The following is a 21,745-nucleotide window of genomic DNA, read 5'->3' as shown; positions in this document are numbered from 1 at the left end:
GGCTAAAACTCATATTTTTCCCAGTGGGAGTGGCTCCATTGACTCTATTAGACCCGTTCCAGTCTAAATGGAGATTGTCACTTTATGAAAAATTGAAGGGCCTGGGGCTTTCCTCACAAGAACTTATAGCCTCAGGTTTTGAAAAGGCTAAAAGGATGGTGAGCCAGCGAATAGGAGATGTAGAGCTTCAGGATCATATGAGCAAGATAGATAAATATCCAGCTATCCAAGATTATGGAAAAGGGTTTAATCTAACACCATATTTGCTGGATCTACAAATCGCAAAATACAGGCGGGCGTTTACCCTTACCAGATTTGATGTACTGCCATCTGCCTTACTAAAGGGCAGATACGAGGGCAAACCCTATGTTGAACGAGTTTGCCCATGTGGTCTGAAAGAGGTGGAAACGGCTTCACATGTGTTGCTACACTGCGACCTTTACGGGGATATTAGGTCACTGTTTATCTCCCCCATCGTTCAGAAATTTCCAGGTTCGATCTGAACTTCAGCGGCTGAAAATTCTACTAGGAGATAAAAACCCAGAAGTAACACTGAAAGTGGCCAAATTTTCCGCGGCTGCGATCAAGCGGAGGGCATTAGCTGTAAAAAAGTAAAAGACTTGACCCCTGGACAAGCCCCCTTATCTTTTAAGCCTATACATATATTGCAGTGCATAAATGTGTATATGTGTGTGTGTGTGTGTGTGTGTGTGTGTGTGCATATGTGTTGCTTTTTATGTATAATTTTACAATTTTTTAAATTGACACCATTATTCCCTTTGTAAACTATTGTTGTTTTATGTTTCTCTGGTCTATGACCGTAATAAACTCAATTCATTCATTCAACTTGATGTGGTTAGGATTGAGCTGTGAGTCTGGATCCAACCTATCTGGTATCTCGAAAGCAGAGGTTGCCAACATAGTGCCTTCCGGATAATTTGGACTGCAAATCCCACTACTCCCAGCCAGCATGGCCACTGGTCAAGGATGATGGGAGTTGTAATGCAAAAACATCCAGTGGGTTGACTATCCCTGCTCCAAAGAGTTACTTAAATCCTCAATAACAGCCGTGGATTATTAAGAGGGATTTGTGAAGGGATATGAGGATATGTTGATGAAGATATATGGGGATTTTATAGCACAGAAGATTTAGAAGATTAAGGCTGGATTCATCCTAAATTCCTTATTGGTTCAGATCTTATGTGTTGACCATTGTCCTGAGCTGGTTTTAAGCTATGGGAGATTCTAACTAAGCCTTAGTAAGACCTTTCTGATGGTAAGAGCTGTTTGACCGTAGAACAGACTCCCTCGGAAGGTGGTAGACTCTCCTTCACTGGAGGTTTTTAAGCAGAGGTTGTGAGGCCAACTGTCAAGGATTCTCCAGCTATGATTCCTGCATTAGGAGGGGTTGCACTGATGACTCTTGGGGTCCCTTCGAACTCTATGATTCTTTGATGGGGCATGGACACAGACATGAGCAGCACTGACTCCATAATAAACTGCCATTTGACAATGGTTAAGACCTGTCAAACCTGTCCCAGTATAATTCTTCAAAGACTAACCCATGTCTACTATAGCACCTCAATTCCTCTGCCTAATAGTTTTATCAGACCAGAGAATTGGAAGGAAATTCCATGCAGCATGTGGTTTGTGTGAGGCTTTTAATAGTCATTTGTAGGAAATGGCATTCAATGCCTTGTGGGTGTGTTTACCCCATCCCTTCCCTATATAAACAAAGCTGGGGAATGAATATTCAAAAACATATCCCACCAAAGAAGGCCACCTCTGCCACAGAATTTCCAACAATTCTGCTATAAATCGGGTCCAAAGTATGAGGAAGTTGGGGCTGAATTCTTGCTGGGCCTTTAGTGCCTGGAGCCTTTGCATATAACTCCATGGCTCAGCTCTGGAATGTGTGTGAAGCAAGGACCAATGAGGGGATTCTGCAGGAAGTAGAGAGTGAATTCTCCACTTCCCCCACCAAATGCACTGAGTCATCATAAGCACCAAAAGTTGTCTGATCTCAGGGATTATGGTGAATGAAGGTGGGGAGGAGGTGGAACAGGAAATGGGTGCAGCTTGGAGTGCTACCAACTTGGAGAAGGAGGAGGAGGCAGCAATGCTTCTGAATACCAGTTGCTGGGAATCTCTTGTGCTTGAGTCCTGCTTATAGGCTTCTTTTTGGAGCATCTGTTTGGCCACTGCTCAGTTGGTTAGATAACATCTAGGTTGCAGGTTCGATCCCCATATGGGGCAGCTGCATATTCCTGCATTGCAGGGGGTTGGACTAGATTATCCTAGGGGTCTCTTCCAACTATGATTCTAAGATGCTGGACTAGATGGGACATTGGCCTGATCCAACAGGCTCTTCTTACAATCTTCTTTTTTCTGAGGCAGACAGTTAGGATAAGAATGTCTACTGGCAGCGAGTTCCACAGGACATGGCCTTGCTACATGAAAGGCTTGGCCAGCGAACCTCAGGGGCATGTGATTCTTGTGAAGATTTTAAAAAGCAGGGGGAGACCTTTCTATGCATGCCACCCTGAGCAGCTTGGAGGAAAATATGGACCAGAAATGTATTAAATAAATAAATCTCTAAAGGGAGAGGAGCTCAAAACAGCACATTGAGGACTGAGCATGCTCGGTGAGTACAGAATGCTGACATGTGGGAGGAAGACACAGAGGCTGTGTACACACTGTGCATTTAAAGCACACTCAAAGCACATTCTTCTGCCCAAAGAATTCTGGGTATTGTAATTTGTGAACTCTAACTCTGGGTACTACAGTACCCAGAATTCTTTGAAGGGAAAGAATGTGCTTCAAATGTGCTTTAAAGGCATAGTGTGGGGGCAGACTTTGGTCTTTCAAATTTCAGCAAGAATAGAAGAACATTTGAGGACAAAAGGAAAATTCAAGTGTTCACTTCAGAAATATCAGTATACCCCAAAAACCAAACCAAAAGAAAACAAGGATGTATTACAAAGACGACAGGTTCCGTCACACAGTATAATACTTCAGTATTTCTATGTTCATGTTGAATTAATTTATGTTAGTATTCCAAGCTTCGAGAGATGCTGCCAGCAGCTGCTGTTGCAAATCAGTACATAATAGCATGCCCCCAAAATGCATGGAAGGCATTTGGTGACTCCATACCTTGTAAGGTTCTCAAGGGAGGTTGGCAATATTTCAAAAGTTGTTGTAACAAAGAGAAAGTTCCAGGTTCTGTAGAGCTTTCTGTTTCTGTACAATTGACAGTCTCAGAGCAGTTCATAAAAATGTTGGAAGGTCCTAGGACTTAAGATTCACGTTTGCATCCACATCAGAAATATGCAAAGGAGAAAGCATCTCAAAGCGCTAAAATTCTGAAAAGCTTTTTCCATACAAAAGGTTGCAATCACATACTGTCAGCCCTTGAAGTGTTTAAAGCTAAATCCCAGCACAGTTATTATATGGGACTCAGATCTGGACAGGCACTCACCTTAGATCTACAGAAGTTGTTCAATCTAAGTTCCTAAGGCAATTTTTTTCTGTTCCATCCTGTGTTCCAAATGCTCCATTGCACTTGGAAGCTAATATCCCCCTCTGCTGAATTACAGATTTGGTGTAGGACATTTAATTATTGGCTTTGGCTAAATTTAAACCCCACCGGTCTACTACCCTTAGTATCACAAGATTGTCATGAGAGCGCTTGGACTAAAATTGTCATCCAAAAGCTTTACTTTTCTGGTTTATCAACAGTTATGAACACTGGGCTTCAGTAAAGCAAATAATTTAATTAGACAGCGCCTATATGATATCAAGTGACAGAATAATCTGGCCACAATAAAGAAATCTTGTCTATGGTATTATTATTTTCCACCTAGTCATTTTGATACGTTGGCACCCTATTTGCAATATTTAACAATTCCTAAATACAGATGTGCTTTCACATACACAAGATTAAATATACTGCCTTCTGCTGTACTTGAGGGTTGATTTCAAAAAATTCTGCTGGGAAAATGGTTATGTCCATGTGGAGATGGCAGTATTGAGTCAGTGGCTCATGTGCTTCTAGCTTGCACTCTTTATAAAGGTTTGAGGTTGTTTCCCCTCTACTAATGCCCATACCGGGTTGCTCAATCATTGCATCAAGATGACCAGGTGACAGCAAAAACTGCATTTTTTTTAGCAGGGACCAATAGAATAAGATCTATTATTTGATTATGGATGTAAACCTCCAGAATGTATTTTGTATAGTTAAGTTTTTACTTCTATCTTCCATACACTGTTTTTTATTTTATTGCTATGGCTAGTGGCTGATGCAAATAAAGATTTTTTGTGATTCTGATCCATGTTCACATCTTCAAACACCTCACTTCAAACACCCAACACTTCAAACACACATGTTGGGAATTTCTTGAAACACAGTAGACCAAAACTCCTTTCAGGTGGAGATCCCCACCCTAGGTGCTGGTATGTAAAAGGTAAAAGGCAAAGGACCTATGAAGGGTTAAGTCCGGTCAAAGGTGACTATGGGGTTGCAGCACTCATCTCGCTTTCAGGCCAAAGGAGCCTGTGTTTGTCCACAGACAACTTTCCAGGTCATGTGGCAAAGCATGACTAAACTGCGTCTGGTGCAATGGGACACCATGACAGAAACCAGAACACACGGAAGTTCTGTTTACCTTAGCACCGCAGCGGTACCTATTTATCTACTTGCGCTGGCGTGCTTACAAACTGCTAGGTTGGCAGGAGCAACGGGAGCTCACTCCGTCGTGGGGATTCGAACTGCCAACCTTTTGATTGACAAGCCGAAGAGGCTCAGTGGTTTAGACCACAGCGCCACGACTTGAAGCCATGCATGGTAATTGAATCCAGGTCTGTGCCACCTGTGGTAGATTTTAAATAAACGGAAATTGACTCTGTTGGTTTACTGCAATGGAGCCCCCGCCACAAGAGAGGGCGTGATTGGCTGAAACACTAAACAGAAGCACTTAACAAAACAACATCATTTACAGATAGGTAGCCGTGTTGGTCTGCCATAGTCAAAACAAAACAAATTCCTTCCAGTAGCACCTTAAAGACCAACTAAGTCAGTTCTTGGTATGAGCTTTAGTGTGTATCTGAAGAAGTGTGCATGCACACGAAAGCTCATACCAAGAACTGACTTAGTTGGTCTTTAAGGTGCTACTAAAACAACATCATGTTAGGGGACGGGTCCCGTTTGTCTCAAAGCATTGCTGTTTCTGGATCCTTATGAACACACGAATCTACATTTAGATTTTGATGGATCTATCTGGTTCTATGCCAAACCCTTTCTAGCTAGCAAGGTTTCTCGCGCGCGCGCCCCTAACTTGGACACGTCTTTGCAAAAAGTACCGGGGCAAACCCCGAAGAGGGGGCGAGGGGCCAAGCAGGGAGCGTGACTGCCGTTGCTGCAGCCAACCCAACCAACCAACCATCCCCGAGAGAATCGCCTGGATTTTCCCAGAGGTCGGACTTGGGCTGCCAAGGGAGGCGTGCCGCCCTCGGGAAGGGAGGGGAGAGGGAGGGAAAGGAGGAAGGAGGCGCAGAATCAGGGAATGGCGCTGCTGCTGCTGCTGGTTCTGCGAGGTGCCCATCGGGCTTAGGAGCGCCCGCCTCAGCCGCCGGGGCAGGAGCATGCGGGACCCTCTGCTGGTGGCGCTGGGCTGGGTGGTGGCGGCAGCGGCCATCGCCTCGACGTGGCGCGTCCAGGCGGCAGGTGAGACCCCAACGGGGAGAGAGCGACCTGGGCAGGGCGTCCCATGGAACACATGGGGGTTTCCTCTCGAGGAAGTGGGCAAGAGGGTGGCTTTTTCACTGCTCACACGGGATCCGTTTATCTGTTGGTTATTCAGTTCATGAAATGTGTATTCCGCTGGATCGTAAGGAAAAGCCTCCAGCGGTTTACCAAAACACGTTTTAGATCGGCTGCTTTTAATCGATTGGCTGGTTGTTTGGTGCTGAGCTTACTTTTCTTCTTATTCAATGGACCCGTTGCTTTGTTTTGTAAAATAAAACTGTAAAAGCCGCCCTAATAGTTGGGTAGAACAGGGCAATGATTGGAGAGAGGCATTTGGTAATTTGCTCTTTTACCTGGCTTTGAGTGACTGCGCACTCTGTTGCTTGTGTGGGTGTGTTATGTATTAATCTTCTGTCCAGCACATTGAGGGACAAAAAAAGTGATATACAAATAAACCGTTGTTGTTGTTGTTATGCCCCCAAAGTGATATCTATTTTATTGCATAAAATTTATACGCTGCTTGATTGTAAAAGAACAAAGAAAGCTCAAAATAGTTTTCAAAAAAAGATAGAATAATTAAATTATCAATAAGAAAAATTAACAACAGTGATTTAAACCTTTAGAAAAGTCTATATAACAGTAGACTTAAGACAGATTAAAACTCGCAGAAACTCAGCTTTCTAAACATCTGGGTAGGCTCACCTAAAGTCGAATGTTTTTAGAATGTTTTCAAAACAAGAATGATATAAGAATACATGATAACAATGAATAATAATAATAATAATAATAATAATAATAATAATAATAATATAACAGTGATGAGGGGCTCCAGCCTGTGTTGAGAACCACTGGCAGCTCTTGCCAACCTGCTGCCTTCCAGGTGTTTGGGAGCTGCTGATGGGAGTTGTAGGGCAACATGGGGAAGGGTCACTACCACCCAACCAAGCCCCCAGCATTGCTCCTCTCTCTTTAACAGTGGTCCACTGCTGAAGTTTTCACACCACCTCTTCTTATTTCCCTATCAGGAAAACCACCACCTGCTGAATTTCTGTTGAATTTGCTTTTTAAGGCACAGGAGCAATGGCAATTAAAAAGGTGGCAATCCTGAGTTACCTTTAAGGTGCTTGGGACCATGGTAACTGAACCACCAGCAGATCAATTTATTAATTTTTAGAAAGGGCCATACACGTGTGAGTCACCCCACTGCTTTTGTACTTGCCAGCCATCAAGGCGAAGGGTGCCTGAATGTGTTTTGTTTCTGTTTCCCTTTCTCTAACTGCGTAGGCAACATGGCACCTTTTCTCTCTTGTATTTCCAAACGGGCCGGGGGAAAGCAGATGAAGCGGGCTCAGCTATGTTCACCCCACTCCATTCAAGCGCAAGGGTTTGAGACTTTTTAGTTTAGAGAAAAGGCAAGCGATGAGCAACATGATAGAAGTTTATAACATGGCACTTTGAAGGTGCACAGAGAAAAGTCCCCCCCCCCCCTCGTAACGCTCAAATTGGTGGATGTACAATGAAGCTGAATGTTGGGAGATTCAGGATAAACAAAAGAAATTCCTTCTTCAACCAGAGCATATTTAAGCTATGGAGACAATGATGGCTACCAATTTGGATGGCTTTAAAAGAGGATTGGACAAATTCATAGAGGGCAAGGCTATTAATGGCTACTAGACATGATGGTTAAGCTCTACCCCAGAGGCTTCATGCTTCTGAACATTAGCTCCTGGGAATCTCAGGTGAGCAGAGTGCTGTTGTGCTCATGTCCAGTTTGCAGGCTTCCAACAAGGATCTGATTGGTCACTGTGCGGAGAGGTGGGTCATTGGCCTGATCCAGCAAACTTGTCTGATGCTCTTATGTTCTTATGCCAAGGAGATGGGTGGGATCCTAGATGTTGTAAATTAAAAAGGTGGGGGGACATTGTTAGCTCACATTAAAAATAAGAAAAATCCATTAATCCCAATGATATCCAAATGAGACTAAACAAAACAAATTCCTTCCAGTAGCACCTTAAAGACCAACTAAGTCAGTTCTTGGTATGAGCTTTCGTGTGCATGCACACTTCTTCAGATACCTCGTGTGCATGCACACGAAAGCTCATACCAAGAACTGACTTAGTTGGTCTTTAAGGTGCTACTGGAAGGAATTTGTTTTGTTTTGACTATGGCAGACCAACACGGCTACCTATCTGCAAATGAGACTAATGATTATAAAGGTATATGCTCAGATGTAGAAAGGGCAATGCGATCTCCAAACCATTGAGTAATGGATGGTGGGTGTTTTTCCTTTTGGTCTGTTTGGGACTTGCCAGATCCCCTTTCGTTGTTCATCCATTAGCTCCCACCTCAGAGGGACATAATTTAAAAGTGTGTGAACATCTGCAAACACCAAGCATTTTGATTTTAGCATAGGAAGAGGTGCTTGGGAGAGGGGTGCTGAACCCTCTCTCACACCTTTGCACCCTTTGTTCCATCGCCTCAGGTGCTTTTCTCGCAGCCACCTCTGATTCTGGAAATGGGCTGGGCTGAGGAGAAAAGTGCCTGAGCTGATGTAGCAAGAGGAGCCCTGGTGGGGGAAGGGGAGAGGGCTCAGCTTCCCTTATCCTGTATTGTAGGGGTAAGAGCAGCTTTTGCCAGCCTGTTGCTTTACAGGTGTTTTGTATTACACTTCCCAGGAGCTGCAGCCAGTGCAGCTATGGTACCGTTAACTCCAGCATTCGAGAGCCCAGCTGACTGAGGCTGATGGGAATTGTAGTTAGGAATGGGAGAGGATTTTGGTTTGCTCCAGAATTGAAAGCAAACCTCTCTGGTCTTCATCCGATGGCTCACATTGGATCACATGTCTAGACTGGATTGCATGTATGTGAACCTCTCAGGTTGTGGTTTGTTTGTGCTAACATCCTGGTTTTAGTTTCATTTCTATACAAGGTGGTTTGGGGGCTTTCTAGCTCTTTTTGTCTTTCTATTCAAAAATCATTTCTAGCTGCTTGAAAGATACAGTATCTGTATTGGAGTTTTTAAAAAGATGTTATTAAGGTGTTTTTATTGCTTTATTGTTCTGGGCTCCTTTGGGAGGAAGGGCAGTATAGAAATTGAATAAATAAAAAATAAATTAAAATTAAGTGTGTGTATGTCAAAATTGCTTAAACTATCCACATGGTTATAAGATGGAACAGACTTGCTGGTCCACTTGTGTTCAAGGGACACAAACCAGATGAAGGCTGCATTCACAACATAGTACATTTCAACTGCAATGATACCACTTTAACCAGGCATGGCTTCCACCAAAGAATTATGGGAGCTGTAGTTTGTTAAGGATGCTGAGAGTTTTTAGGAGACCCATATTCCCTTCACAGAGCTACCATTCCCAGAGTTTCCTGGGAAGAGGGATTGATTATTAAACTACTCTGATGAAATAATAACAGGGCAGATAAATCTATCAGAGACCCTGATTCACCGGACCATTTGGTAGGATGGGTCCTTTTTGAAGTGGGGTTGGTCTAGAAGACCCTTGGGGGTCCCTTCCAACTCTATGATTCTAAGTGTAGCCACATGGTGAGGCTTCCCCCTGAGGGCAGCTGTTCACATCTAGCACCCTTGAGACTTGATTCAATGGCTTTTAACATGCCACCAGAACTCACCCACGGTGCTTTGTGGTAGGCTAGCCAACACCACAGGATGAAGAATGGTGCCTCCAGAATGTCACTATTTTGCACAACAAACCCACTTTCTTAAAGTGAAATACCCCCCCCCCCGACTTTTAGTGGTTAGGAAAGTGACAGGAGAGTAACAGGGAACTGTACTGAAAAGTGTGGGGTGAACTAATGATAAATGGGAAGATATGTCAGCACCACCACCCCACGCCAATTGGAATGAATGCTCATTGTCTTGTAACTGCCCCATAATAATATTTGTTAACAAATGCTCAATACATAGTCTAGCCTCTGTGTAAGCTTTGTGCAAGCAGATCAGGGTGCTGAATAGCAAAGAGTCCTCAGTGTGATTTAATTTAAAGTGTCTGCTATGCTACCATTTGTCTGCATGAACTGGGATGAAGGGCCTCCCACTTTCTAGTGCATATCTTAAAAGTATTTGTGTGCATGTTTGACCGTATGTCTATTTGCAGAAACATGGATTGTTCAGGGACATTGTGAGTTGGGATTGGACCTCGGACTGGATATTCAGCCTATTTGTTTGCTGCTGTGTGTGACTGTGCGAAGCAGACGCAAATGAGTGAAAGATGCTTTCATCAAAAACACTTGAGTTCACCAGCAAACAACACCAGCTGTCAGGTCTTGGTTACTCTGTGCATATTGAGCGAGGCATCTCTTGCAAAATAAATAAAAAACTTAGCAAAAGTAAAAGTTTTGAAATATGGGTTTGGTCTCTGTTCCCCACCCTGCATCAAAATATAACTTTTAATAGTGAGAAACAATTGGAAGCCTTTATTGATGAGTTCTTCCTGCCATCGCCGCCACTGCAGGATGCTACTTCTCACAGAGAACAGCAGGGATTTGTCTTGGCCTGGGAAGGATTAAGAACAGGCAATTAATCCGAACCAGCATTGCTCAACCATCCACATTCCTTCCTGTCATGCCTCATCTGGAGGAGTCCACAATCAGAGGCCAATGTGGAGCTCCCACTACTTAGTGAAGTCCAGGACCCAACGAGATCTGTGGACAAGGACAAGTTAGGACTCCGGGACAAGGGTGCTAGGTGGGCATCCCGTGGAGACTTCCCCTTTGACAACAACTAATGGGATTCGCCTGGGTGTGGTTCCAGCAAGCTCCAGCTGAAAAGCCCCAGCATCAGGTGGGAAGAGCTGCTTTTTGCCTTGTACCTGGTTGTCTACCTGCGTGGAATGAGACCTTGGACTGTCCCTCGACTCGCATCTTTCCTGAGCCCTTGCTTGAATCACTGTTTACCTGGGACTGGACCTCGGACTGGCCTTGGGTGTTGCTGGTCTCTGCGTCCATGGCAGCTCTGTTTATATGGATGTTCCTCTGCAGCTCAGGACCCAGCTAGGACAGGACACTCCCCTCCCCACATTTTATTCAGCTGTAGCCAAGGGTCAGGCTAGGCAGAGAAAGGGGGTGTCCCTCTTATGCCCATTACAGTGAATCCAATTTCTCCTCTGTTGTTCTTTGGAATGCAGAGGCACCCCTTGAGGTCAGATCCCCAGGCCCTTTCAAATTCTGCAAGGCCTTGCTGTTGCAATTCAAGGAGGGGAGGTAAGCTGAGCCCTTTCCCCCCTCCCCCCTACTTTCCTCCTCACTTCCATCAGGCTCGCTGCTCAGCTCCTCTTCTGCTCCTAACTGGCTAAAGATGCTGGCTGAGTTTATTTTAGGTGTGCTCAGGAAACCCAGCTGGCGCCTTTGTGGGGAAGGGACTTGTCCAGGGATAAACACATCTTTCCAGGGCCCAGATAAGATAATATTTGTCTCTGCTGGCACTTCAGCGTGCCAGTTGGTGTCACAATTATGTTGGTTCTTTTTTTTTTTTTTACTCTGCTGCTTGTAAAACATGATAATTTTCTGGATAAAAATATAGTTTAAAGAACCCAACTTTTTTCAAATGTGTGTGTTGGGGGAGGGTTTCCTAGGATATTGTTATTCAAATGGATTTTTTTATTTAAATATTTACAAAACACAATTTTCAAGCGTATCAAGGTGGCTTACCGAACAAACAAAATGTAATAAAATTGCCTGTAAAACTTAATTTAAAACATCAGTAGATCCCAGGGCTGTCAGACAGGCAGTACCACCCACAAATGTCAAAATGAAGACTTCCTGTGTTCACTCAAGCCAGCTGCTTCTACCACCTATCAGCTTGTCCCCTCCTCAGACCTGTCCTCAGTGTCCCACCACCAATGTCGTGGGTCTAAGTCTTCTTCCTCTGTGTCATCAATGGGGATTTTTGGGCTGGCGTCTCCCACTGCTCTTCATCAACCAGCCAGTCCCTGACAGTAGATTGGTTAGAAAGGGAAGCTCATATTGCAAAGGCTTGCCTAAAGAGTAGAGTTTTCAGAAGAGGACTGAAAGAAGGCAGGGATTCATGCCAAAGACAGTTCCACAGGGCAGGGCCTTCCACACTAAATACTCAGTCCCTACTAAAGGCCAACCAAACTTCAAGGCATGGAGATTCATCCAAAGAACCCCATCAGATGATTTCAGTGATTGACACACAAGGGAACAGACAGTTTTTCAGGTGTTTCAGGCCCAGGGCTTTGTGGATTAACACAAGAACTTTCGAACTGTAGCCTGCAGTCTGCTCCTGTGAGCAGCCTGGCCACTGCCGGAATCAAGTCTTGAGGCTACCAGTGCATGGACCACTGTATGGTCAGGCTGTGTGGTCCAGGAATGGTTTCAGTTGGCATACCATCTAGAGCGGGTAAAAAAAAAAAAAAAGCACTCTTGGGCATTTTTTAGGCATCCCTCTGTTTTGATATGGTTTGGGCAGTTTGAGTATGGAAATTGAGTTCATCTCATTTATGTACATATTGTCGCTGACATTGCCTGTCATTTAAGTCCTTAAATGCACCTAGTGTGTCCAATTGTCCAAGAGGATTGGTGGATAAATTCATGGTGGATAAAGCACTATCACTGGCTACTAGGCATGATGGCTCTGCTCTGCCTCCGTGGTCAGAGGCATCAATGCTTTTGAATACCAGTTGCTGGAAGCCACAGGAGTGGCACATGCTTTTGTGTTTGGGGTTGTGGGTTGTGGGTTTCCCACAGGCATCTGGTTGGCCACTGTGAGAACAGGATGTGGGCCACCGGCTGGATCCAGCAGCGCTCTGTGTATATTCTCTTGGGTTGGCGTGCTAATTTAAAAAAGGGGGGGCTCAGTTTCGCTTTTTCCCTGTGCTTTCACCCATTTAGATTGTGATCTCCTCCGAGAGCTGTTGTTTAAGCACTTCTGGGAGCATTATATAAATAACAATAAATTATCCATTCCATATGGGCTGGATATCACACAGTCGTCCTTGAACGGGGCCCTAAACAACTGTTGTGCAAAAGCTAAATCTAGCTGGGATCACTGATTGCTGAGTAAATCCCTTGAAGGCAGAGGCCAGATTCCACAAGGGTGAATCTGCAGAATATTCATGCCTCCAGCTATTCAAAATCCCACTGCAGGCACTTTGTGTTGTGGGGAAATTAGCATCCTACACCCAGTTTGCATTTAGGTTAAAGCAATACAGTATCTCCCAAGATCAAGGTGGGGCAATCTTGGCTGCTCTTGCCTATCTCCCCTTGTACAATTCTCCAGAGCCATAGGTGGGTATTTCCCAAGTAGCTGAAACTCTTTCTGAGAGGTGTATGTTCCAGATTAATCGATAACCCAGAAGCTCAGTCCTACCTGGCCAGTCCAGGAGCTACAGACGAAGACCCTGATAAAGCACCCCAGCCTCCAGATGGCAAACAGTCCTGCTCTTCCTTTCAACCTCTGCCTTGCGACAATATCTGCACTGTTCCAGATGAACATGTTCAGCCTATTGCAGTTATTATTTCATAATCTGTGAATCACTTTGTGTAGCTCTGTCCCAAGATGATTTGCAGCCACATTCTTAAAAACAGCTAAGAGAATATTGTAAGCAGTAGGAAAACAGCTGAGTACGGTATATACTTAAAAACAGCACAGAATGAACACCTAAGGCAGATTCGTCTTCATCCAGCTGGAGAAGCCTGTCGAAACAAAAAATACCTTCAATTGTTTCTGGAGAATACAGATATCAGTTGCCTGTTGTATCTCAACAGGAATGCTGCCCCTCCAGAGGACATCATAACCTAGGGTGCATGAATCCACTCTCCTAGTCACAGAGGGATGCAATTTCTCCATCTAACCCCATTTTATGGTGGCTTAAGGTGCAGGAGGTGGGTGCGTCTCCTGCAGCAGGATAAATGTTGCTAATCAATGGCTAAAAACCAAGCTGCTGTCAGCTGCAATCCAGGACATGGTTGAAAAACTGGCAACCCTGATCTCACAGTGAGTGCAAGCTCTTAGATCTGTACTACTAATTCTTGAAGCAGATTATGGGTGGCTTTTCTTGCCTCAGAATTCCATTGAAAATGTGTCTGTGCTGGGCAATCTTACCTTTTATCTCCCTGTGTGTGCCAACCTGTTGACACTCTGCAGCCATAAGCTGCCTTGCTTTCTGTAAAATGGGTGAAAACAGTTTCACCAAAGGTGTGTCCTAGGCAACAATGGGTCCTTGGAGATGTGACTGCAAATTTAGTTTATTCCTTTGTCAAGCTTGTTTGACCTCAGTGCTCTTTGAGGACCTGTCCCTGAACATTTTACTATGAAAACATGTTAACATTGTTTGGGGTAATGAAAACACCCTAATGGCAAAATTTGATGCATTTCAGGGACATTTTCTGCCTCAGGTGGTGTTTTGTTTGTTTGTTTGTTTCCAGAAGAAAAACTGAAAGTGATAGGTAGCTAAAATGTGGGGACCTTGTATGGGTGACAACTTGTGACAATGTTCTAGAATGACTTCCTGGTAGGTTTGTTTCTATGTGAATGGCACAATGATAAGGGTGCTGAGGGGACACTTGGGTACCCACAAAATTGGAAGAAGGTTAAGAAGAGGCTGGAGGGGGGCTGCATTCTGCATTATAGACACTGCCTTGAGACACTGTGGTACTCCAGCACCACCCTGAGTGTCTCCCATCCCCACTGCCAGAGACAGTGGAGAAGCAGCGGCAGGAGCTCAGAGTCCCCTGCCTTCTGCTTCTTGTTTCTGCAGCAGCGGGCAGCATGGTGTGGCAGTAGGCAGGCACAGGGGCAGGATTTGCTGTCTCAAGATTCCACATCCACCTAAGGCAGCTGCCTCACTTTGCCTAATCATAAGGCTGGCTCTGTCTCTAAGCTCCCTTCCAGCTCTTTATGTGATGCAATAAATCATCTGCAAAACTGCAGAATCACTTCCTCCCAGTTTGCCCTGAGAGAGGAAAAGGTTGAATTGAGCACTATGATAAGGTTACCAGATTTTTTTCAGTGAATCCGGGGACACATCAAATAAATAAATAAATAAATAAATAAATAAATAAATACTACACGTTTGTGACGTTGATGCTGCAGCGATGGCAGTGGCAGAGGGGCGGCCGCCGCCTTGACCTCAACCGCCACATTTCCCCTTCCTTTGAGGCTTCATCTCCTTTCTCCATGAATCTGGGCAGCCCCTGAGTTGTTGGTTCTTCAGTGGTGGTGGTGGGGAAGCAGTGCGCAGTGGGTCAGGCATGGAAGGCAGAGAAGGAGGGCCGAGAGTGGTGGTGGCGAGGCTCGGGGAGCGCAATGCCTTCCTTCCCATCGGAGCAGCCCCAATCCCATTCCTACTTGCGTGCAAGCAGGAGGGGGTGGGGATCCCTCAGCTGGGAAAGGAGGCTTCCCGTTGCCTAACTGAGGGATCCCTGCCCCCTCCTGCTTGCACGCAAGCTCTGATAGGCAGCGTGAAGCCTCCCTTCAAAGCTGAGAGATCGCTGCCCCACTCCTGCTTGCACACAAGTAGGAGTTGGGAGGCTGCTCCGATGGGAAGGAAGGCATTGTGCTGCCTGAGAGATCCCTGCCCCCTCCTGCTTGCCTGCAGGCAGCATGAAGCCTCCCTTCACAGCTTAGTTGCTGGGGTCAGGGAAGGTGGAGGCAGCCCGGAAGCTGCATCTTCAAGCCCCTGCACCACATCATATGGGGACTTCTTAGCAGCTCCTGTTGCCAGCCACAGCCAACTGCTCCAGGCTGCTGAGACTGCCGCCCCTGTATTTCCCGGGGACATTAGATGAAATCTGGGGACATTCCAGGGATGCAATTTGTCTGGGGACTTATTCACAAATCCAGGGACTGTCCCTGGGAAACGGGGACGTCTGGTAACCCTACACTATGAGGGCACTTTGAAACTCCTTCCCCCATTATGAGAATACAATGCTTGCTCTACTCTCACAGAGAGTCTGTGAACAGGGCAGACCTCAGCCAGGTGCCTCTAAATATCACAGAAATAGCAAGCACAGTTTCCTGCTTCTGCTCCATAGGGGCACAAGAGTCCTCTGCTAGGTTAGCTGCTGATGTGTATCTCGGAAGTCACGGCCATTTCTTTTGTTAGCCTGACATTTGGGTTGGCTCAGTGGTGTTAACAGGCACAGCTACTTGGTTTCAAAAATAAAATAATGAGATTGCTCATCAAAGAGGAAAGAGTTGGGCAATCACAGTCTATGCTGGCAAATCTTTCTCACATGATCCTTTTTCCTAATGCAACCAGAATTCAAGGCACATTTTCTGCAACAAGAATTCAAGAGAGTTGTGCAACCTGCAGTTGTTTTGAATATGGAAACGATTTTATATAATCATTCTCTGGTTTGAAATTGGAAATGTGTCATAGCAAAGTATAGTCTGGCCATCTGAAGCCTTGGGCTTGTGTGCTTCCTAAACTTTATTTATCGTTCTGACAATTTGTATAACACTTAACAACAGTTGCCTCTAAGCAGTGTACAAGAGACTCAATGCAATGAAACTAAAAATGAGCTAAAAGGTTAAAATTAACTGTACAAATGTTCTCTTGCCATCCACACTGATTCCTCCTTCACTTTCTAGTTTGATCAGGCCATAGTTTACTATTACAGCTGAATTAAGCATGCTAGAACTTCAAGCAATAGACCACATAGATGTGTGAGCATCCTGCCCTGAAAGCAGTGGAGCCTTTGAAAACATTCATTCATTTATTTTATTTATAAATCCCATGACAGCCAGTGTTGCATAGTGGTTAGAGTGTCTGACCAGGACCTGGGAGGCCAGGGTTTAGCCATGAAATGCACTGGGTGACCAGTTGCTGCATCTGAGCCTAACCTACCTCACAGGGTTGTTGTTAAGAAGAAAATGAGGAGGGGGAGAGCCAGGTACACCACCTTGAGTTATTTGCAGGAAAGGGGGGGGGTATAAATATAATATATAAAGCATTCAAAACCAATTTAACAATGAAAGCATCAACAATAAAAATGTACATAAAAACACTTCCATTACTGATTTAGAGTGGGATAAAATCTCTATTTAAAAGGCTTGTTGTAAAGGGAAGATATTCAGCAGGGGTCAGAAAGACAATAGAGACGGCAAGTGGCTGATATGTAATGGGAGTCTGTTCCAAAGCGTAAAGGCCTGATTCTGACACCATGCAGAATGGACCCCTTGATGAACTGCTGTTGGTTATGGTCCCTGATATGAGTGCAGTGATTTGTTAGGTAAATGCACAGCAAGATGATATTTTAGGTATCGTGGTCCCAAACTGTATAGATTACCAGTACCAGCATCTCGGATATAGCCCAGTGGCTGCTTGGTGGCAATTCAAATCAGTGCAGATGTTTGCAAAAGTCTCAGAAGGTGCTCACTGCTGCCTCCCCCTGTTCCCCAAAGACCAAGTGATTTATCTGGGACAAGGCAAGGCCCTGGAGAGAGGGGTGCATGCCAGGTCCTGGCTGTCTTTTCCTGCCTTGCCACAGCTAAGTCCCTGGGCTTAATGGCAATAACTACACATACTTGGTACTCTGAATCAGACTCAAAGTTTGGCATGCTACTAGTCGGGAGAGTGTTGTTGCAATCAGATCCTGATTTTGGGCTTCTCATAGGTTTTATCTGGCCGCTGTGACAACAGGATGCTGGACTAGATTGACCGGCTTTGACTTGATCCAGCAGGGCTTTTCCTATGTTCTATGTTCTATTTGTTTATTTTCTCTTCTATTTAGTATCAGGCATTTTATTAGGCTAGCTTATTTGCATACAGTGTTTTTTAGTCTATGCTGTTAAATTAGGTTTGCTCATTTGCATTGTTTTGCACAACGCTGTATGGACTGATGCCTTTTTTTCTATTTATTGACATTGTGACTAACAAACCGTTCTAATGTTTTTGAACAGTAATGCTTATTGTTCGTTTGATATGTTGTGAGCCTTTTGAGGCACAGTTTTCTGGGAAAGTGGCATACAAATAAATACGCAGTGATCAATGTGCTGTTTTCTTGCTGCAGGACAACCGGAAGTAGGAAATGGCTGTGCAGACGAATGCATTCAACACTTATCCAAGCCGATTCAACAGACCAAACTTCAAAATTATACAAAAATGACATGTGGGATGAAGACTTCGGTAATGTAAGTGCCTTGTGCCGTTAATGCTATGCCGGTTATTATACAATCCAGTTTTCTTCTCATCAGAAGAGATGGAAGTTAAATGCAGTTGTCACAGGAGACGTGTGTCTTCCAGTTTTCTTTCTACCTATCCAAAGCTCTTTAAGGAGGTCATAAATGATTAAACTGATTTCAGGAACAAAAAAGGGTGGGAACAGGCTTAAAATACATTGATGTTATTATGGCAAAAAGCAATGGCTATAGTGATGCTGTCTTTTGTTTGACCCTTCCCACCCTGACTTCTATAGGGTGAAAACAAAACAAATTCCTTCCAGTAGCACCTTAAAGACCAACTAAGTCAGTTCTTGGTATGAGCTTTCGTGTGCATGCACACTTCTTCAGATACACTTCTTTCGTGTGCATGCACACGAAAGCTCATACCAAGAACTGACTTAGTTGGTCTTTAAGGTGCTACTGGAAGGAATTTGTTTTGTTTTGACTATGGCAGACCAACACGGCTACCTATCTGTAACTGGTTCTATAGGGTGAGTGTGTAACTTCATTTATTACTATGAGTATATTATATATAGTATTATCAATTTGCATGGTGCCCCAGACATTAGCAATGAGAAGACAGGGCTCCACTTCCTACAGTATATAATATAAAACACGACACAAGCTGAGACTACAGAGGGAAGAGAGGGAAGGAGAGGGAACAGTAAAGCAGGGAGGACGGTGGCTTCTTAGGGTGCAGAGGTGACAGGGTGCCAAGCTTCACTGCAACTCTTTGGTTTATTTCTGCTACTCTGCAACACAATGTTGATGAATATTTGCAAGGCCATTTTTTGTTAAATGGAAATGGATGTGGAAAGATATTTAAGAATATCTTAACTAAGCAATGCTAACGGATGTGCTTAAATCTGTCCTGTTGATGATCACTGAGTTTTAAAACCGCTTAACTGAGCTGGATCATGTCCCTTTTAACTGTTGTTTCCCATCTCTGTCCAGATTGATCACTAAGATGAATCGGAAATTATGTGCAAGACCAGAGGAAGTCTGGGTGCAGGAGGCTATGAGGCAGCTGGATGCAATGAACGCTCCTACAGAAGTGACAGCTGGGTTTGACAAACAAGTGGGCGATACTGTCTCCATATCAGTTCACCCTGCGGGTCCACCTGACACCACTGTCACATTTAGTACAGCTACTTACACTCCCAAACCAGCAGTGATGGTGACTGGAACGACCCTTCATCCCCAAACCCTTGCAAGTGGCACTATGGTTTTCCAAACCTCTGTTGGATCAAAGAGATATGAGGGAAGTCTCACAACTGTTGGGAAAGGCCTGGAAGAGTTTCCTGGATCAACTCATGATTTGGTGGCATCTCCATCCAGCTCCCCCATAAGCAATTTTATTATTGCAGATTCCACGGCAAAAGGCATGAAGCCGACCACAGCATCTGCCACTCCCCCAGCTTCCTCCGAACAACTGACTCCAGTTCTGAACGGCTCCAGCACAGGTACCGGAAGGCAGTCAACTGTGGGGCTCCCAACTGCTGAAGCAAACATACACACTTCTACCAAATCAGCAGGTACTTTGTCAACGTCAGGCTTTCACCAGGAGAATGCAACTGGGAAAAGCAGAGCACAGCCAACCACAAGCACTCCTGAGGTTGCCTTCTCTCCCAGTGCTTTGGCTGGACCCCGAAGTCACATCATCTTCTTGGCTTCCATGGGGACTTTTACGTGTCTCACCATTGTTGTTGCTGCTGTGTGGGCATGCACTAGGCCCAGAACACCACCTAAGGAACTGGTCCAAGGCTTGCTCTTCACTTCCTCTGACTCTCAGTCTGACGCCTTGGCCATGGAAGTTCTTTAACTTGCCTGTGACTTTGTCTAAGAATGCTTCTTTCATGCCAGGGTTTTAACCAAGGCCATTGAATAAAAGAGGGGGAGCAAGTCAGCCCCATCCTGCATGTTCAGTCACAAGATGCAGTGCACACACATCAGATGAATGGCAATGCCCATAAACTGGGGGGGGGGGAGAGGCTAGCCCCCTCAAATATGTTACAAGTTGACTTCTATGTTCTAAGGCAAGGCAGATGGTGTGAGCTTCCCCCACAAGAGTGGGACCTGTGACATTAGCTGCTCTAGGGAAGCAGGATGTACCAAACACATTGCCCAAGGGTAGTGAGAGAGGCCTTATCCTGCAGGAATATGAACTCAGGTCACTTCAAAGTGGGAGGCAGGACTTCTCACCAAATCCCTCTGCTAGGGGAACAGAGAGTGGCTCCTTCCTTAGCCATTCAAGCCAAGTTGGTTGGAAGCAGAGCTGGAGCAGTGCCAAGGCAATTGTATATTGACCTGAGACCAAGGTCAAAGGCTCACCAGGGACATATAATCAAGCATCCTTGGATGGGACTCCTCCTAAAGTTGTTTGCTTGATCTTCCTTTATTTGTCAAAGTAGGCAAGTGTTGAATCTGTTGGTGTCTCCGTAGTCCACCAAGATTCAAATCTCACGAGGTCGCTTAGACCCTGTAGACCAGGGCCACATTCTGCCAAGGGCCACATTCCCTTCAGGGTAATCTGATGGGGGCCACATGTCAGTGGGGGGGGAGAGCCTCTCACCTCCCTCCCTCCCTCCCTCCCTGCTCACTGGGCTGCAGGCAGAAGGGCAGATCGCTCTTGTCAGAGGTCTGAACTGCTTGCTTGTGGTGGTCTTCCCCTCCCTCCTTCCATTTTGCCTTCCTCCTCCCCCTGCTCTGTCTTTCCTTCCAGGCTTTTGCCCCCCTCAAGCAGGAAATTAGGCAGGGGGCTCCAAGTAACCTGCTGGCTACAGACTCTCCACTTCTGCAACCTGCACCTGCTGGTATCTGTGTCCAAGTACTTAGCACATAGGAATTACCATTTCACGTATGGGAGAGAAGTGGGAAAGCATTACGTATGTTGAAATTTGCACTAAACACCCAAGACCAAAAACCAGGTCTTTAGCCAAGCTCAAGGTGTACAGTAGTTTTTTATCCTTATCCATAGAATGGGTATTTTCTGGGTTTTCTATATGGTGTTTTGTATTTTCTTTAAGTAAATAAATAAAACTCTAATTCCATGTAGTGTGTCGTCTTTCACAAATGCAAGGTGGAATAAAAAAAGAGGGTCGTCCAAGTGAACCAAAGTACCTTGTTACGGAACCACTAACAGATTACAAATGTAGGGTCATCACTTTGCTTTATTTACACTGTTCCTTTCAATTTTATAAATGCCTAAAGTGGTTTAAAATTGAACAAGGAATGGTACTGAAAAATCAAAACAACTGTTTAAGCAGCAAGGGAAAAAGTCAAAGCACTAAAATCAGGCAGTAGCAAGAGTTTTTTGTTTGTTTTCGTTTTAACAATTTTTATTGGTTTCTAAACAAATTCAGATACAAGAACCATTAAACACTTATCAAGCAGTACATCTAATGGTGTTTGTTTTATCTAGATTGGTGACTGGGAGTGGCTGCCAAGACCATATAACACCGGTCCTGAAAGACCTACATTGGCTCCCAGTACATTTGTGAGCACAATTCAAAGTGTTGGCGCTGACCTTTAAAGCCCTAAATGGCCTCGGCCCAGTATACCTGAGAGAGCATCTCCACTCCCATTGTTCTGCCCAGACACTGAGGTCCAGCTCCGAGGGCCTTCTGGCAGTTCCCTCACAGCAAGAAGTGAGGTTACAGGGAACCAGGCAGAGGGCCTTGTTGGTAGTGGCACCCACCCTGTGGAATGCCCTCCCACCGGATGTCAAGGAAATAAACAACTATCTGACTTTTAGAAGACATCTGAAGGGAGCCCTGTATCGGAAAATTTATAGCTGGAAGAGGTTTTCCAGCCCTGGATTAAGGACTGGGTGAGAAGAAAGCTTGG

General features: G+C 44.9%; 1 protein-coding gene across 1 annotated transcript; it reads left to right on the top strand.

Moving 5' to 3' along the window:
* Window positions 1–5,552: 5,552 nt before the first annotated feature.
* LOC309347714 (uncharacterized protein) lies at window positions 5,553–20,949 on the top strand. Its single transcript, XM_081872467.1, has 3 exons — window positions 5,553–5,722; window positions 17,749–17,869; window positions 18,854–20,949. Exons 1-3 carry the CDS (start codon window positions 5,641–5,643, stop codon window positions 19,719–19,721), a joined length of 1,071 nt encoding a protein of 356 aa, XP_081728593.1. The 5' UTR covers window positions 5,553–5,640; the 3' UTR covers window positions 19,722–20,949.
* Window positions 20,950–21,745: the final 796 nt, after the last annotated feature.

Source organism: Podarcis erhardii (genome assembly GCF_964252035.2).
Source record: "Podarcis erhardii genome assembly, chromosome: 7".
Taxonomy (NCBI): Eukaryota; Metazoa; Chordata; class Lepidosauria; order Squamata; family Lacertidae; genus Podarcis; species Podarcis erhardii.
Note: the sequence above shows the minus strand (reverse complement) of the source record. Positions and strands in the feature narration are given on the sequence as shown.

What these genes read in the sequence shown, in the direction of transcription:
- LOC309347714 (XM_081872467.1), top strand. Translation starts at nt 5,641, where the DNA reads ATGCGGGACCCTCTGCTGGTGGCGCTGGGCTGGGTGGTGGCGGCAGCG. An exon ending in GTGGCGCGTCCAGGCGGCAG is followed by an intron (nt 5,723 to 17,748) that starts GTGAGACCCCAA and finishes TTCTTGCTGCAG; the next exon opens with GACAACCGGAAGTAGGAAAT. An exon ending in GGGATGAAGACTTCGGTAAT is followed by an intron (nt 17,870 to 18,853) that starts GTAAGTGCCTTG and finishes ATCTCTGTCCAG; the next exon opens with ATTGATCACTAAGATGAATC.